Below are 18,454 nucleotides of genomic sequence, written 5' to 3'. Positions count from 1 at the left end.
TGGTTGTAGTTGTTGGAGGCCAATCATCTCAGCCCCAGGACATCGCTGCAGGAGTTCCTCAGGGCAGTGTCCGAGGCCCAACTATCTTCAGCTGCTTCATCAATGACTTTCTCTCTATCATAAGGTCAGAAATGGGGCTGTTCGCTGATGATTGCACAGTGTTCAGTTCCATTCGCAATTCCTCACATAATAAAGCAGTCTAAACCCACATGCAGCAAGATCTTTTTGGCAACCAAAGGTATTAAGGGATATGGGCCAACGGCAGGTATATGGAGTTAGATCACAGATCAGCCATGATCTTATCAAATGACGGAGCAGGCACGAGGGACTGAATGGCCTACTCCTGTTCCTATGTTCCTGTCTAGACAATATCCAGGCTTGGGCTGATAAGTGGCAATGAGCATCTCCAACAAGAGAGAGTCTAATTGCCTCCCCTTGACATTCAATGGGATGACCATCGCCGAGTCCCCCATCAACATCCTGGGGATCGCCATTGACCAGAAACTCAACTGAACCAGCTACATAAATGCCGTGGCTACTAGAACAGGTCAGAGGCTGGGTATTCTGCGGTGAGTGGGTCACCTCCCGACTCCCCAGAGCCTCTCCACCTCCTACAAGACACAAGGCAGAAGTGTGATGGAATTCTATCCTCTTCTCTGGATGGATGCAGCTGCATCGCTCAAGAAAGTCAATAGCATCGAGGGCAAATCAGACAGTTTGCTCAGCACCTCAGCACTAGCGTAAACATCCACTCCCATTCTCTGTAGTCTATAACACCCACACTTCCACTGTCTGTAGTCTGTAAGACCCATATTCCCACCGTCTGTAGCCTATATTGCCCACACTCCCACCGTCTGTAGTCTGCAACGCCCACGTGCCCACCGTCTGTAGTCTGCAACGCCCACGTGCCCACCGTCTGTAGTCTGCAACGCCCACGTGCCCACCGTCTGTAGTCTGCAACGCCCACGTGCCCACCGTCTGTAGTCTGCAACGCCCACGTGCCCACCGTCTGTAGTCTGCAACGCCCACGTGCCCACCGTCTGTAGTCTGCAACGCCCACGTGCCCACCGTCTGTAGTCTGCAACGCCCACGTGCCCACCGTCTGTAGTCTGCAACGCCCACGTGCCCACCGTCTGTAGTCCGCAACGCTCCCACCCCCTGCAGTCCGTAACGCTCCCACCCCCTGCAGTCCGTAACGCTCCCACCCCCTGCAGTCCGTAACGCTCCCACCCCCTGCAGTCCGTAACGCTCCCACCCCCTGCAGTCCGTAACGCTCCCACCCCCTGCAGTCCGTAACGCTCCCACCCCCTGCAGTCCGTAACGCTCCCACCCCCTGCAGTCCGTAACGCTCCCACCCCCTGCAGTCCGTAACGCTCCCACCCCCTGCAGTCCGTAACGCTCCCACCCCCTGCAGTCCGTAACGCTCCCACCCCCTGCAGTCCGTAACGCTCCCACCCCCTGCAGTCCGTAACGCTCACACCCCCTGCAGTCCGTAACGCTCACACCCCCTGCAGTCCGTAACGCTCACACCCCCTGCAGTCCGTAACACTCACACCCCCTGCAGTCCGTAACACTCACACCCCCTGCAGTCCGTAACACTCACACCCCCTGCAGTCCGTAACACTCACACCCCCTGCAGTCCGTAACACTCACACCCCCTGCAGTCCGTAACACTCACACCCCCTGCAGTCCGTAACGCTCACACCCCCTGCAGTCCGTAACACTCACACCCCCTGCAGTCCGTAACACTCACACCCCCTGCAGTCCGTAACACTCACACCCCCTGCAGTCCGTAACACTCACACTCACAACCCATTGCCTGTAGTCCGTAACACTCACACTCCCACTGCCTGCAGCCTGTAACACTCACACCCCCTGCAGTCCGTAACACTCACAACCCATTGCCTGTAGCCTGTAACACTCACAACCCATTGCCTGCAGCCTGTAACACTCACACTCCCTGTAGTCCTTAACACCCACACTCCCACTGCCTGCAGCCTGTAACACTCCCACTGCCTGTAGTCCGTAACACACACACACTCCCACTGCCTGTAGTCTGTAACACTCTCACTCCCACTGCCTGTAGTCTGTAACACTCTCACTCCTATTGCCTGTAGTTCATAACATTCACACTCCCACTGCCTGTAATCTGTAACACTCACTCCCTCCCTCGGCCTGTAGTCTGTAATATTCCCACCCACTGCCTGTGGTCTGTAACACTCTCACTGCCTGTAGTCTGCAATACCCACATTCCCACTGCCTGTGGTATCACTCACACTGCCTGTAGTCTGTAACACTCACACTCCCTGTAGCCTGTAACACTTGAAGAATAAAAACTCCACAGGAAAAGTGATCCAACCATGGCTAACTAGAGAAGTTAAGGATAGTATTAGATTAAAAGAAGAGGCTTAGAATGTTGCCAAAAAGAGTAGTAAGCGTGAGGATTGGGAGGGTTTTAGAAATCAGCAAAGGATGATCAAGAAAATGATAAAGAGGATGAAAATTGAATATGAGAGTAAACTAGCAAGAAATATAAAAACAGGTTGAAAGAGCTTCGAAGAGCATATAAAAAGGAAGAGAGTACCGAAAGTAAACATGGGTCCCTTAGAGACAGAGACAGGAGAATGGGGAATAAGGAAATGGCAGAGGCGTTAGACAAATATTTTGTATCTGTCTTCTCCTTAGAAGGCACAAAACATATACTGGATATAGTGGGGAACCAAGGGTCTAATGAGAGGGAGGAACTTAAAGTAATTAAGATTAATAAAGAAAAAGTTTTAGAAAAATTAATAGGACTAAAAGCCAACAAATCCCCTGGACCTGATGGCCTACATCCCAGGTTTTTAAAGAAGGTGGCTGCAGAAATAGTGGATGCATTGGTTTTGATCTTCCAGAATTCCCTAAATTTTACAACTGTCTCCGTGGATTGGAAGGTAGCAAATGTAACCCCACTATTCAAGAAAGGAGTGAGGGAGAAAACAGGGAACTACAGGCCAGTTAGTCTGACATCAGTAATAGGGAAAAAGCTAGAATCTATTAAGGATGTAGTAATAGACCACTTAGAAAATCATTATATGATTAGGCAGAGCCAACATGGTTTTCTGAAAGGGAAATTGTGTTTGACAAATCTATTAGAGTTTTTTGAGGGTGTAACTAGCAGGGTAGATAAGGGGGAACCAGTGGATGTTCAAAAGGCATTTGATAAGGTGCCACCTAAGAGGTTGCCACACAATATTAGGGCTCATGGGATTGGGGGTAATATATTAGCATGGACTGAGGACTGGTTAACGGACAGAAAACAGAGCGTAGGAATAAATGGGTCGTTTTCGGGTTGGCAGGTTGTACCTAGTGCAGTGCCACAAGGCTTGGTGCTTGGGCCTCAGCCATTTACAATCTATATTAATGACTTAGGTGAAAGCACTGTGTGTCATGTATCCAAGTTTGCTGATGATACAAAGTTAGAATCATAGAATAATAGAAAACAGGAGCAAGAGTAGGCCATTCGGCCCTTCGGGCCTGCTCTGCCATTCAAAATGATCATGGCTGATCGTCCAACTCAGTACCCTGTTCCCGCTTTTTCCCCATATCCCTTGATCCCTTTAGCATTAAGAAAATATCTATCTCCTTCTTGAATATATTTACTGACTTGGCCTCCACTGCCTTCTGTGGTAGAGATTTCCACAGGTTCACCACCCTCTGAGTGAAGAAATTTCTCCTCATCTCGGTTCTAAATGGCATACCCCATATCCTGAGACTGTGACCCCTGATTCTGGACTCCCCAACCATCGGGAACATCGTCCCTGCATCGAGTCTGTCGAGTCCTGTTAGAATTTTATATGTTTCGATGAGATCACCTCTCATTCTTCTAAACTCTAGTGAATATAGGCCGAGTCGACCCAATCTCTCCTCATATGTCAGTCCTGCCATCCCAGGAATCAGTCTGGTAAACCTTTGTTGCACTCCCTCCATGGCAAGGACATCCTTCCTCAGATAAGGAGACCAAAACTGCACACAATACTCCAGATGTGGTCTCACCAAGGCCCTGTAAAACTGCAGTAAGACATCCCTGTTCCTGTACTCAAATCCTCTTGCAATGAACGCCAACATACCATTCGCCTTCCTAACTGCTTGCTGCACCTGAATGCTCGCTTTCAGCGACTGGTGTACAAGGACACCCAGGTCTCATTGCACCTCCCCTTTTCCCAATCTATCACCATTCAGATAATAATGTCTTCCTGTTTTTACAACCAAAGTGGATAACCTCACATTTATCCACGTTATACTGCATCTGCCAGGTTCTTGCCCACTCACCCAACTTGTCTAAATCACATTGGAGCCTCTTTGCATCCTCCTCACAGCTCACATTCCAGCCCAACCTAGTGTCGTCTGCAAACTTGGAAATGTAACATTTAGTTCCCTCATCCAAATCATTGATATAAATTGTGACAAGCTGGGGTCCAAGCACTGATCCCCGCGGTACCCCGCTAGTCACTGCCTGCCACCTGGAAAAAGTCCCGTTTATTCCTACTCTCTGTTTCCTGTCTGTCAACCAATTCTCAATCCATGCCAGTATATTCCCCCCAATCCCTTGTGCTTTAATTTTGTACACCAACCTCTTGTGTGGGACCTTATCAAAAGCCTTCTGAAAATCCAAGTACACCACATCCACTGGTTCTCCCCTATCTATTCTACGAGTTACCTCCTCAAAAAACTCCAGTAGATTTGTTAGAATCATAAAATAGAATCATAGAAGTTTACAACATGGAAACAGGCCCTTCGGCCCAACGTGTACATGTCGCCCAGTTTATACCACTAAGCTAGTCCCAATTGCCTGCACTTGGCCCATATCCCTCGATACCCATCTTACCCATGTAACTGTCCAAATGCTTTTTAAAAGACAAAATTGTACCCGCCTCTACTACTGCCTCTGACAGCTCGTTCCAGACACTCACCACCCTTTGAGTGAAAAAATTGCCCCTCTGGACCCTTTTGTATCTCTCCCCTCTCACCTTAAATCTATGCCCCCTCGTTATAGACTCCCCTACCTTTGGGAAAAGATTTTGACTATCTACCTTATCTATGCCCCTCATTATTTTATAGACTTCTATAAGATCACCCCTAAACCTCCTACTCTTCAGGGAAAAAAGTCTCAGTCTATCCAACCTCTCCCTATAAGTCAAACCATCAAGTCACGGTAGCATCCTAGTAAATCTTTTCTGCACTCTTTCTAGTTTAATAATATCCTTTCTATAATAGGGTGACCAGAACTGTACACAGTATTCCAAGTGTGGCCTAACTAATGTCTTGTACAACTTCAACAAGACATCCCAACTCCTGTATTCAATGTTCTGACCAATGAAACCAAGCATGCTGAATGCCTTCTTCACCACCCTATCCACCTGTGACTCCACTTTCAAGGAGCTATGAACCTGTACTCCCAGATCTCTTTGTTCTATAACTCTCCCCAACGCCCTACCATTAACGGAGTAGGTCCTGGCCCGATTCGATCCACCAAAATGCAGCACCTCACATTTATCTAAATTAAACACCATCTGCCATTCATCGGCCCACTGGCCCAATTTATCAAGATCCCGTTGCAATCCGAGATAACCTTCTTCACTGTCCACAATGCCACCAATCTTGGTGTCATCTGCAAACTTACTAACCATGCCTCCTAAATTCTCATCCAAATCATTAATATAAATAACAAACAACAGCGGACGCAGCACCGATCCCTGAGGCACACCGCTGGTCACAGGCCTCCAGTTTGAAAAACAACCCTCTACAACCACCCTCTGTCTTCTGTCGTCAATCCAATTTTGTATCCAATTGGCTACCTCACCTTGGATCCCGTGAGATTTAACCTTATGGAACAACCTACCATGCGGTACCTTGTCAAAGGCTTTGCGAAAGTCCATGTAGACCACGTCTACTGCACAGCCCTCATCTATCTTCTTGGTTACCCCTTCAAAAAACTCAATCAAATTCATGAGACATGATTTTCCTCTCACAAAACCATGCTGACTGTTGCTAATCAGTCCCTGCCTCTCCAAATGCCTGTAGATCCTGTCTCTCAGAATACCCTCTAACAACTTACCCACTGCAGAGGTCAGGCTCACCGGTCTGAAGTTCCCAGGCTTTTCCCTGCCGCCCTTCTTAAACAAAGGCACAACATTTGCTACCCTCCAATCTTCAGGCACCTCACCTGTAGCTGTCGATGATTCAAATATCTCTGCTGGGGACCCGCAATTTCCTCCCTAAACTCCCATAACGTCCTGGGATACATTTCATCAGGTCCCGGAGATTCATCTACCTTGATGCGCGTTAAGACTTCCAGCACCTCCCTCTCTGTAATATGTACACTCCTCAAGACATCACTATTTATTTCCCCAAGTTCCCTAACATCCATGCCTTTCTCAACCGTAAATACCGATGTGAAATATTCATTTAGGATCTCACCCATCTCTTGTGGTTCCGCACATAGATGACCTTGTTGATCCTTAAGAGGCCCTACTCTCTCCCTAGTTACTCTTTTGCCCTTTATGTATTTGTAGAAGCTCTTTGGATTCTCCTTTGCCTTATCTGCCAAAGCAATCTCATGTCCTCTTTTTGCCCTCCTGATTTCTCTCTTAACTCTACTCTGACAATCTCTATACTCTTCAAGGGATCCACTTGATCCCAGCTGTCTATGCATGTCATATGCCTCCTTCTTCTTTTTGACTAGGGCCTCAATCTCCCGAGTCATCCAAGGTTCCCTACTTCTACCAGCCTTGCCCTTCACTTTATAAGGAATGTGCTTACCCTGAACCCTGGTTAACACACTTTTGAAAGCCTCCCACTTACCAGACATCCCTTTGCCTGCCAACAGACTCTCCCAATCAACTTCTGAAAGTTCCTGTCTAATACCATCAAAATTGGCCTTTCCCCAATTTAGAATTTTAACTTTTGGGCCAGACCCATCATTCCCATAGCTATCTTAAAACTTATGGAATTATGATCACTGGTCCCAAAGTGATCCCTCACTAACACTTCTGTCACCTGCCCTTCCTTATTTCCCAAGAGGAGGTCAAGTTTTGCCCCCTCTCTCGTCGGGCCATCCGCATACTGAATGAGAAATTCCTCCTGAATACACTCAACAAATTTCTCCCCTTCCAAGCCCCGAATGCTATGGCTGTCCCAGTCAATGTTGGGAAAGTTAAAGTCCCCTACTATTACCACCCTATTTTTCTTGCAGCTGTCTGTAATCTCCTTACATATTTGCTCCTCAATTTCCCGTTGACTATTTGGGAGTCTGTAGTACAATCCTATCAAAGTGATCTCTCCCTTCTTATTTTTCAGTTCTACCCATATAGACTCAGTGGGCGAACCCTCTGATATATCCCCTCTCACTACTGCAGTGATGTTCTCCCTAATCAAGAACGCAACTCCCCCTCCTCTCTTACCTCCTGCTCTATCTTTCCTATAGCATCTGTACCCTGGAACATTGAGCTGCCAGTCCTGCCCCTCCCTTAGCCATGTTTCAGTAATAGCTATAACATCCCAGTCCCATGTACCCATCCATGCCCTGAGTTCATCTGCCTTGACCATCAGACTTCTTGCATTGAAATAAATGCAGTTTAATCTAGACTTCCCTTGGTCTTTGCCCTGCTTTCTCAGACCATCTGTCCGGTTATGTATGATTTCCCTTTCATAAACCCATGCTGACTTTGTCCAATCCCGTTAATGCCTTCCAAGAGCGGCGGTGGACCTGAGCGGGAGCAGAGGAGAGAGACCGAGAGCGGGGATAAAAGAGTGGTGGCCCGAGGCCCAAGACCAGAGCGGCGGCGGACCTGAGTGGGAGCAGAAGAGAGAGACCGAGAGCGGGGATAAAAGAGCGGCGGCCCGAGGCCCAAGACCAGAGCGGCGGCGGACCTGAACGGATCAAAAACAACAACAGAAAACCAAGGAGTGACGTCACAGGACAGCAGGTAAGTGATTGGTTGGTGAGTATTACTGTTTTTTTTCTCTAAATTAGGGCATTGGTTTAAACGAAGAGCTGAGAAACTAAGCAGCTTTTATAGCAGGTAGTGTTTTTTTTAGTGAACCGAGGTCCCGAGTATAGTTAACATTTTCTAATTTTAACGTAATTTAAAAAGGGTAACTAAGCTAAGGCAAGTCATGGCAGCAGACCTCGCACCCGTGATATGCCCCTCCTGCAAGATGTGGGAAGTCATGGACACTACCAGTGTCCCTGCCGACCATGTGTGCAGGAAGTGTGTCCACCTGCAGCTACTGACCGATCGTATCTCGGAGTTGGAGCTGCGGGTGGACTCACTGTGGAGCATCCGCGATGCAGAGAAACTCGTGGATAGCACGTTTAGCGAGTTGGTCACACCGCAGGGAAAGGGAGTACAGGCAGGAAGTGAATGAGTGACCACCAGGCAGAGTAAGAGGTGCAGGCAGGTAGTGCAGGGGTTCCCTGTGGCCATCCCCCTCTCAAACAGGTATACCGTTTTGGATACTGTTGGGGGAGATGGCTCACCAGGGGAAGGTGGCAGCGGCCAGGTTCATGGCACCATGGCTGGCTCTGCTGCACAGGAGGGCAGGATAAAGAGTGGCAGAGCTATAGTGATAGGGGACTCGATTGTAAGGGGAATAGACAGGCGTTTCTGCGGACGCAACCGAGACTCCAGGATGGTACGTTGCCTCCCTGGTGCAAGGGTCAGGGATGTCTCGGAGCGGCTGCAGGACATTCTGGAGGGGGAGGGTGAACAGCCAGTTGTCGTGGTGCATATAGGTACCAACGATATAGGTAAAAAACGGGATGAGGTCCAACAAGCTGAATTTAGGGAGTTAGGAGTTAAACTAAAACGTAGGACCTCAAAGGTAGTAATCTCAGGATTGCTACCAGTGTCACGGGCTAGTCAGAGTAGGAATGACAGGATAGCTAGGATGAATACGTGGCTTGAGAGATGGTGCAAGAGGGAGGGATTCAAATTCCTGGGACATTGGAACCGGTTCTGGGGGAGGTGGGATCAGTACAAATTAGACGGTCTGCATCTGGGCAGGACTGGAACCAATGTCCTAGGGGGAGTGTTTGCTAGTGCTGTTGGGGAGGGTTTAAACTAATGTGGCAGGGGGATGGGAACCGATGCAGGAAGTCAGTGGGAAGTAAAGTGGTGACAGAAACAAAAGGCAGTAAGGGAGAGTGTACAGAACATGACCGGACAGATGGTCTGAGAAAGCAGGGCAAAGACCAAGGGAAGTCTAGATTAAACTGCATTTATTTCAATGCAAGAAGTCTGATGGTCAAGGCAGATGAACTCAGGGCATGGATGGGTGCATGGGACTGGGATGTTATAGCTATTACTGAAACATGGCTAAGGGAGGGGCAGGACTGGCAGCTCAATGTTCCAGGGTACAGATGCTATAGGAAAGATAGAGCAGGAGGTAAGAGAGGAGGGGGAGTTGCGTTCTTGATTAGGGAGAACATCACTGCAGTAGTGAGAGGGGATATATCCGAGGGTTCGCCATGGAGTCCACATGGGTAGAACTGAAAAATAAGAAGGGAGAGATCACTTTGATAGGATTGTACTACAGACCCCCAAATAGTCAACGGGAAATTGAGGAGCAAATATGTAAGGAGATTACAGACAGCTGCAAGAAAAATAGGGTGGTAATAGGAGGGGACTTTAACTTTCCCAACATTGACTGGGACAGCCATAGCATTAGGGGCTTGGATGGAGAGAAATTTGTTGTGTATTCAGGAGGAATTTCTCATTCAGTATGTGGATGGCCCGACGAGAGAGGGGGCAAAACTTGACCTCCTCTTGGGAAATAAGGAAGGGCAGGTGACAGAAGTGTTAGTGAGGGATCACTTTGGGACCAGTGATCATAATTCCATTAGTTTTAAGATAGCTATGGAGAAGGATAGGTCTGGCCCAAAAGTTAAAATTCTAAATTGGGGAAAGGCCAGTTTTGATGGTATTAGACAGGAACTTTCAGAAGTTGATTGGGAGAGTCTGTTGGCAGGCAAAGGGACGTCTGGTAAATGGGAGGCCTTCAAAAATGTGTTAACCAGGGTTCAGGGTAAGCACATTCCTTATAAAGTGAAGGGCAAGGCTGGTTGAAGTAGGGAACCTGGAATGACTCGGGAGATTGAGGCCCCAGTCAGAAAGAAGAAGGAGGCATATGACATGCATAGGCAGCTGGGATCAAGTGGATCCCTTGAAGAGTATAAAGATTGCCGGAGTAGAGTTAAGAGAGAAATCAGGAGGGCAAAAAGGGGACATGAGATTGCTTTGGCAGATAAGGCAAAGGAGAATCCAAAGAGCTTCTACAAATACATAAAGGGCAAAAGAGTAACTAGGGAGAGAGTAGGGCCTCTTAAGGATCAACAAGGTCATCTATGTGCGGAACCACAAGAGATGGGTGAGATCCTAAATGAATATTTCGCATCAGTATTTACGATTGAGAAAGGCATGGATGTTAGGGAACTTGGGGAAATAAATAGTGATGTCTTGAGGAGTGTACATATTACAGAGAGGGAGGTGATGGAAGTCTTAACGCGCATCAAGGTAGATAAATCTCCGGGACCTGATGAAGTGTATCCCAGGACGTTATGGGAGGTTAGGGAGGAAATTGCGGGTCCCCCAGCAGAGATATTTGAATCATCGACAGCTACAGATGAGGTGCCTGAAGATTGGAGGGTAGCAAATGTTGTGCCTTTGTTTAAGAAGGGCGGCAGGGAAAAGCCTGGGAACTACAGACCTGTGAGCCTGACATCTGTAGTGGGTAAGTTGTTAGAGGGTATTCTGAGAGACAGGATCTACGGGCATTTGGAGAGGCAGGGACTGATTCGGAACAGTCAGCATGGTTTTGTGAGAGGAAAATCATGTCTCACAAATTTGATTGAGTTTTTTGAAGGGGTAACCAAGAAGATAGATGAGGGCTGTGCAGTAGACGTCGTCTACATGGACTTTAGCAAAGCCTTTGACAAGGTACCGCATGGTAGGTTGTTACATAAGGTTAAATCTCACGGGATCCAAGGTGAGGTAGCCAATTGGATACAAAATTGGATTGATGGCAGAAGACAGAGGGTTTTGTCGAGGGTTGTTTTTCAAACTGGAGGCCTGTGACCAGCGGTGTGCCTCAGGGATTGGTGCTGGGTGCGCTGTTATTTGTTATTTATATTAATGATTTGGATGAGAATTTTGAAGGCATGGTTAGTAAGTTTGCAGATGACACCAAGATTGGTGGCATTGTGGACAGTGAAGAAGGTTATCTAGGATTGCAACGGGATCTTGATAAATTGGGCCAGTGGGCCGATGAATGGCAGATGGAGTTTAATTTAGATAAATATGAGGTGATGCATTTTGGTGGATCGAATCGGGCCAGGACCTACTCCGTTAATGGTAGGACGTTGGGGAGAGTTTTGGAACAAAGAGATCTGGGAGTACAGGTTCATAGCTCCTTGAAAGTGGAGTCACAGGTGGATAGGGTGGTGAAGGCGGCATTCAGCATGCTTGGTTTCATTGGTCAGAACATTGAATACAGGAGTTGGGTTGTCTTGTTGAAGTTGTACAAGACATTAGTAAGGCCACACTTGGAATACTGTGTACAGTTCTGGTCACCCTATTATAGAAAGGATATTATTAAACTAGAAAGAGTGCAGAAAAGATTTACTAGGATGCTACCGGGACTTGATGGTTTGACTTATAGGGAGAGGTTGGATAGACTGAGACTTTTTTCCCTGGAGAGTAGGAGATTTAGGGGTGATCTTATAGAAGTCTATAAAATAATGAGGGGCATAGATAAGGTAGATAGTCAAAATCTTTTCCCAAAGGTAGGGGGGTCTATAACGAGGGGACATAGATTTAAGGTGAGAGAGGAGAGATACAAAAGGATCCAGAGGGTGGTGAGTGTCTGGAACGAGCTGCCAGAGGCAGTAGTAGAGATGGGTACAATTTTGTCTTTTAAAAAGCATTTGGACAGTTACCTGGGTAAGATGATTGTAAACAATTTTACAACACCAAGTTATAGTCCAGCAATTTTATTTTAAATTCACAAGCTTTCGGAGATTTTCTCCTTCCTCAGGCAAACATTTGCCTGAGGAAGGAGAAAATCTCCGAAAGCTTGTGAATTTAAAATAAAATTGCTGGACTATAACTTGGTGTTGTAAAATTGTTTACAATTGTCAACCCCAGTCCATCACCGGCATCTCCACATCCTGGGTAAGATGGGTATAGAGGGATATGGGCCAAGTGCAGGCAACTGGGACTAGCGTAGTGGTATAAACTGGGCGACATGGACATGTTGGGCCGAAGGGCCTGTTTCCATGTTGTAAACTTCTATGATTCTATAAGTGTTCTGTTATCACAACCTTTATAATAGACTCGAGCATTTTCCCCACTCGGTGGGAAAGTAAGCTGTGAGGAGGACGCAAAGAGTCTGCAAAGGGATATCGGCAGGTTAAGTGAGTCGGCAAGAAGGTGGCAGATTGAGTATAATGTGGGGAAACGTGAGGTTAGCCACTTTGGTAGGAAAAATAGAAAAGCACAATATTTTCAAGTGGTGAGAAACTATTAATGTTGGTGTTCAGAGGGATTTGGGTGTCGTTGTACATGAAACACATAAAGTTAACATGCAGGTACGTCAAGCAATTAGGAAGGCAAATAGTACGTTTGCCTTTATTGCAAGGGGGTTGGAGTACAAGAGTAAGGAAGTCCAAATGCAACTGTACAGGGCGTTGGTGAGACCACACCTGGAGTACTGTGTACAGATTTGGTCTCCTTAGAGGCAGTGCAACAAAGGTTCACTGGATTGATTCCTGGGATGAGAGGATTGTCCTATGAGGAAAGATTGAGTGGAATGGTTCTCTGCTCTCTGGAGTTCAGAAGAATGAGAAGTGATCTCAATTGAACATATAAGATTCTAAATGGGCTTGACAGGGTAGATGCTGAGAGGTTGTTGCCCATGGCTGTCGAATCTAGAACTGAGGGACATAGTCTCAGGATAAGGGGTCATGGAAACATAGAAAATAGGAGCAGAGTAGGCCATTCGGCCCTTCGAGCCTGCTCCATCATTCAATATGATCATAGCTGATCCTTTACCTCAATACCATATTCCCGCTCTCTCCCCATGCCCCTTGATGCCTTTTGTGTCTCGATATCTATCTAGCTCCTTCTTAAATATATTCAGTGACTTGGCCTCCACTGCCTTCTGTGGTAGAGAATTCCACAGGTTCACCACCCTCTGAGAGAAGAATTTCTCCTCATGTCAGTTTTAAATGTCCTAACCCGTATCCTGAGACTGTGACCCCTCGTTCTGGACCCCCCCAGCCAGTGGAAACATCCTCCCTGTGCATCCAGTCTGTCTCGCCCTGTCAGAATTTTATATGTTTCAATGAGATCCCCTCTCATTCTTCTAAACTCGAGTGAATACAGGCCGAGTCGACCAAATCTCTCCTCATACAACAGTCCTGCCATCCCAGGAATCAGTCTGGTGAACCTTCACTGCACTCCCTCTATGGCAAGTACATCCTTTCTTAGGTAAGGAGACCAAAACTGCACACAATAGTCCAGGTGTGGTCTCACCAAGGCCCTGTATAACTGCAGTAAGGTCGGACATTTAGGACAGACGAGGAGGAATTTGTTCACTCAGAGGGTTGTGAATATTTGGAATTCCCTACCCCAGAGGCCTTTGGATGTTCAGTTGTTGAGTATATTGAAGACTGAGATCGATAGATTTTTGGACTCTATGGGAATTAAGGGATATGGGGATCGGGTGGGAAAGCGGAGTTGAGGCCGAAGATCACCCATGATCTTACTGAGTGGTGGATCAGGCTCGAGGGGCTGAATGGCCTACTCCTGCTCCTATTTCTTAGGTTCTTATGCTCTAACACTCACACTGCCTGTAGTGTGTAACACTCACACTCCTACAGCCTGTAGTCTGTAAAGCCCACATCCCACTGTCTGTAGTCTGTAACACCCACACTCCCACTGCCTGTAGTATGTATCACTCTCACTGGCTGCAGTCTGTAACACTTACACACCCACTGCCTGTAGTCTGTAACTCCCACACTCCCACTGCCTGTAGTCTGTAACGCCCACGCTCCCACTGCCTGTAGTCTGTAATGCCCACGCTCCCACTGCCTGTAGTCTGTAATGCCCATGCTCCCACTGCCTGTAGTCTGTTATGCCCACACTTACACTGCCTGTAGTCTGTAATGCCCACACTTACACTGCCTGTAGTCTGTAATGCCCACACTTACACTGCCTGTAGTCTGTAATGCCCACACTTACACTGCCTGTAGTCTGTAATGCCCACGCTCCCACTGCCTGTAGTCTGTAACGCCCACACTCCCACCATTTGTAGCCTGTAACATTCCCACTCCCATTGCCTGTAGTCCGTAACACTTACACACCCACTGCCTGTAATCTGTAACTCCCACTACCTGTAGTCTGCAACACTCAAACTCCCGCTGCCTGTAGTCCGCAACTGCCTCACACTACCTCTAATGTTAAGTTTCTTCCTCACTTTGGCTTCATGGTTAGTACCTGTAGCTGGTGCATTCTGGGACTTGAAGAGGCCCACGACACTCTTCCCATGGAGCCCAGCTGACCGCAGAAGCACGGCCTTTGTGCGCGAGTTCCTCCAACACACAACGGGGAAGCGGTTCTGTCTGTAACACCGTGAGATGCGTTGCATTGTACTGTCCTGTATGGTCTGCGGAATAATCAGGAGGCTGGGGTAACTGAAAGGGAAGAATATCAGGGTCAATCAAAATCCCATCCTGTTGATGTCTCAATACTCCCTGACTTTCAGACACATTACTGCTATTACTAAGACTCTCTGCTTTCAGATTCAGCATCTTTGCACTTTACCTCTAGATAGATCATGGATTTAACCAGTTCACAAAGTGTCCTGTTTACATAACAGATTAATATTTGCACTAAGTTAGTGCAGGTGCTGAAATGTGATGTGACGATGAAGTTATATGACATTCTCCAGAGCCTGGTGTCTCTGGGGGAGGGTGGAGGGCTGTGCAGAGGGACACAGAGCCTTTGCCTGAACACACAAGATCAACAAGATGTTCACTGAGGAGATGATGAATTTTTACTCCATACCAACTGTGCTAATAGACTAAACTTCAGGATGGACAACAAGACTGTCGTATTAGCACAGCCAGTGCAAGTCTCGGGGCAGTTGTGTCTTGCCCTGAGGTGGCAGTCATGTGACATTCTACTCAAAATGCTAATTAGTAAATTCAAAGCAACAAAAAGTCCATTCATACCCCATCCCTCCAGTACCCCAATTCCTATCCCTGATCATTTTCATCCCAGGGTTCTGAAGGAATTGGCTCAATAATTGTGAGTCCTCTTGTGGATATTTCTTGGGAGTTCATTGGATTCAGGCCAAATCCCATAGGATTGGAAAATAGCAAATGTGGGTCCCATCTCATCTTCAAAAAAGGGGCGAGGGATGAACTAACAAATTATAGACGTGTGAGTCTTACTTCTGCAGTTAGGAAAGTGTTTGAAGCATCTCAAAGGGCATCAGCTAATCTGCTGGACATTTGGATGTGCTGCTCGACTTAAGATTCCTTCTGGTCAGTTTAGAAGTTTGTTTGATAAAATGACAATACCTGAACACAAATGGTAACTAAATGGCAACAGGGAGGGTTGATGAGGGCAATGAGGTTGATGTTGTGTATATGGAGTTTCAAAACATAGGAACAGGAGTAGGCCATTCAGCCCCTCGTGCCTGCTCCGCCATTTGATAAGATCATGGCTGATCTGTGATCTAACTCCATATACCTGCCTTTGGCCCATATCCCTTAATACCTTTGGTTGCCAAAAAGCCATCTATCTCAGATTTAAATTTAGCAATTGAGCTAGTATCAATTGCCGTTTGTGGAAGAGAGTTCCAAACTTCTATCACCCGTTGTGTGTAGAAATGTTTTCGAATCTCACTCCTGAAAGGTCTGGCTCTAATTTTTAGACTGTGTCCCCGACTCCTAGAATCCCCAACCAGCGGAAATAGTTTCTCTCTATCCACCCGATCCGTTCCCCTTAATATCTTATAAACTTCGATCAGATCACCCCTTAGCCTGCTAAACTCCAGAGAATACAACGCCAATTTGTGTAATCTCGCCTCGTAACTTAACCCCTGAAGTCCGGGTATCATTCTAGTAAACCTACACTGCACTCCCTCCAAGGCCAATATGTCCTTCCGAAGGTGCGGTGCCCAGAACTGAACACAGTACTTCAGATGCGGTCTAACCAGGGTTTTGTATAGCTGCAGCATAACTTCTGCCCCCTTGTACTCCAGTCCTCTAGATATAAAGGCCAGCATTCCATTAGCCTTACTGATTATTTTCTGCACCTGTTCATGACACTTCAATGATCTATGTACCTGAACCCCTAAGTCCCTTTGGACATGCACTGTTTTTAACTTTTTTACCATTTAGAAAGTATCCTGTTCTATCCTTTTTTGATCCAAAGTGGATGACCTCACATTTGGCTACATTGAATTCCATTTGCCACAGTTTTGCCCATTCACTTAATCTATCAATATCCCTTTGTAATTTTATGTTTTCATCTACACTGCTTACAATGCCACCAATCATTGTGTCATCGGCAAACTTAGATATGAGACTTTCTATGCCTTCACCTAAGTCGTTAATAAATATTGTGAATAATTGAGGCCCCAAGACAGATCCCTGCGGGACTCCACTAGTCACATCCTGCCAATGTGAGTACCTACCCATTATCCCTACTCTCAGTCGCCTTTCGCTCAGCCAACTTCCTAACTAAGTCCGTACTTTTCCCTCGATTCCATGGGCTTCTATCTTAGCTAACAGTCTCTAATGTGGGACCTTATCAAATGCCTTATGGAAGTCCATATAAATAACATCCATTGACATTCCCCTGTCCACTACTTTAGTCACCTCTTCAAAAAATTCAATCAGGTTTGTCAGGCACGACCTACCTTTCACAAATCCATGCTGGCTCTCTCTGATTGACTGAAAATTCTCGAGGTGTTCAGTCACCCTATCCTTAATTATAGACTCCAGCATTTTCCCCACAACAGATGTTAGGCTAACTGGTCTATAATTCCCTGGTTTCCCTCTCTCCTTTCTTAAAAAGCAGAGTGACATGTGCAATTTTCCAATCCAGAGGGACAGTTCCTGAATCTGGAGAACTTTGAAAGATTATAGTTAGGGCATCTGCAATGTGCTCACCTACTTCCTTTAAAACCCTGGGATGGAAACCATCTGGTCCTGGGGATTTGTCACTCTTTAGTGCTACTATTTTCTTCATTACTGTTGCTTTACTAATATTAATTTTATCGAGTCCCTGTCCCCGATTCAATATTAGTTTTCTTGGGATTTCCGGCATGCTATCCTCTTTTTCTACTGTAAAAACTAACGCAAAGTAATTGTTCAACATGTCCGCCATTTCCCCATTGTCAATGACAATATCCCCACTTTCAGTTTTTAAGGGGCCAACACTGCTCCTGACCACCCTCTTTTTCCTAATACAACTATTAAAGTTCTTCATATTGGTTTTGATATCCCTTGCGAGTTTATTTTCATACTCTCTTTTTGTAGCTCTTACTATCTGTTTTGTGACCCTTTGTTGAACTTTGTATCTTTCCCATTCGCCAGGATCAGTGCCATTTTTTGCCTTTTTGTATGCCCTTTCCTTATAACTTATACTGTCCCTTACCTCTTTAGTTGTGCATGGCTGTTTTTTTTGGCAAGTAGAGTTCTTGCCCCTCAGGGGTATAAACCGATTCTGTATCACATTAAATGTTTCTTTAAACATTTCCCACTGATCATCAGTCGTTTTACCCATTAACAGATTTGCCCAGTTTACTGTGGACAGTCTGTCTCATCCCATTGAAGTCGGCCTTACCCAAGTCTAGAATCTTAGCAGCTGACTCACTTTTTTCCCTTTCAAACACTACATTGAACTCGATCATGTTATGATCGCTATTGGATAGATGTTTGCGTACAGTTAATTTGTTAACTAAATCTGGTTCATTACTCATTACTAAATCTAGTATTGCTTGCCCCCTTGTTGCCTCTAGGACATACTGCTGTAGAAAACTATCCCGATCACACTCAAGAAATTCACTACCTTTCTGACAGTTGCTAGTCTGCTTTTCCCAATCTATGTGAAGGCTAAAGTCCCCCATTAAGACCACTATGCCTTTCTTACACGCTTGTCTAATCTCTGCATTTATACAATCTAGCACTTCAGAGCTGCTACCAGGGCTCCTATACACAACTCCCACTATAGTCTTAGATCCTTTCCTATTTCTCAATTCAACCCATAAGGTCTCTGTTGGCTCCTAGTACCGACCCGTGGGGAACACCACTGTATACCTTCCTCCTTTATCATTGAAGTGATTTCATCTCTAATCACTAAGGCTACTCCTCCCTCTCTTCCATTTTCCCTCTCTCTCC

General features: G+C 46.4%; 1 protein-coding gene across 1 annotated transcript in view; it reads right to left on the bottom strand.

The window, feature by feature from the left end:
* The window catches only part of sbf1 (SET binding factor 1), a 359,704-nt gene that overhangs the window by 65,035 nt on the left and 276,215 nt on the right, over window positions 1-18,454 (bottom strand). The window contains exon 27 of the mRNA XM_068005308.1: window positions 14,538-14,734. Within this exon, the coding sequence (XP_067861409.1) occupies window positions 14,538-14,734 (197 nt within the window). The remainder of the gene's footprint in view (window positions 1-14,537; window positions 14,735-18,454) is intronic.

Source organism: Heptranchias perlo, chromosome 24 (genome assembly GCF_035084215.1).
Source record: "Heptranchias perlo isolate sHepPer1 chromosome 24, sHepPer1.hap1, whole genome shotgun sequence".
Classification (NCBI taxonomy): Eukaryota; Metazoa; Chordata; class Chondrichthyes; order Hexanchiformes; family Hexanchidae; genus Heptranchias; species Heptranchias perlo.
The sequence above is the reverse complement of the archived record's forward strand: the minus strand, read 5'-3'. Positions and strand labels throughout refer to the sequence as shown.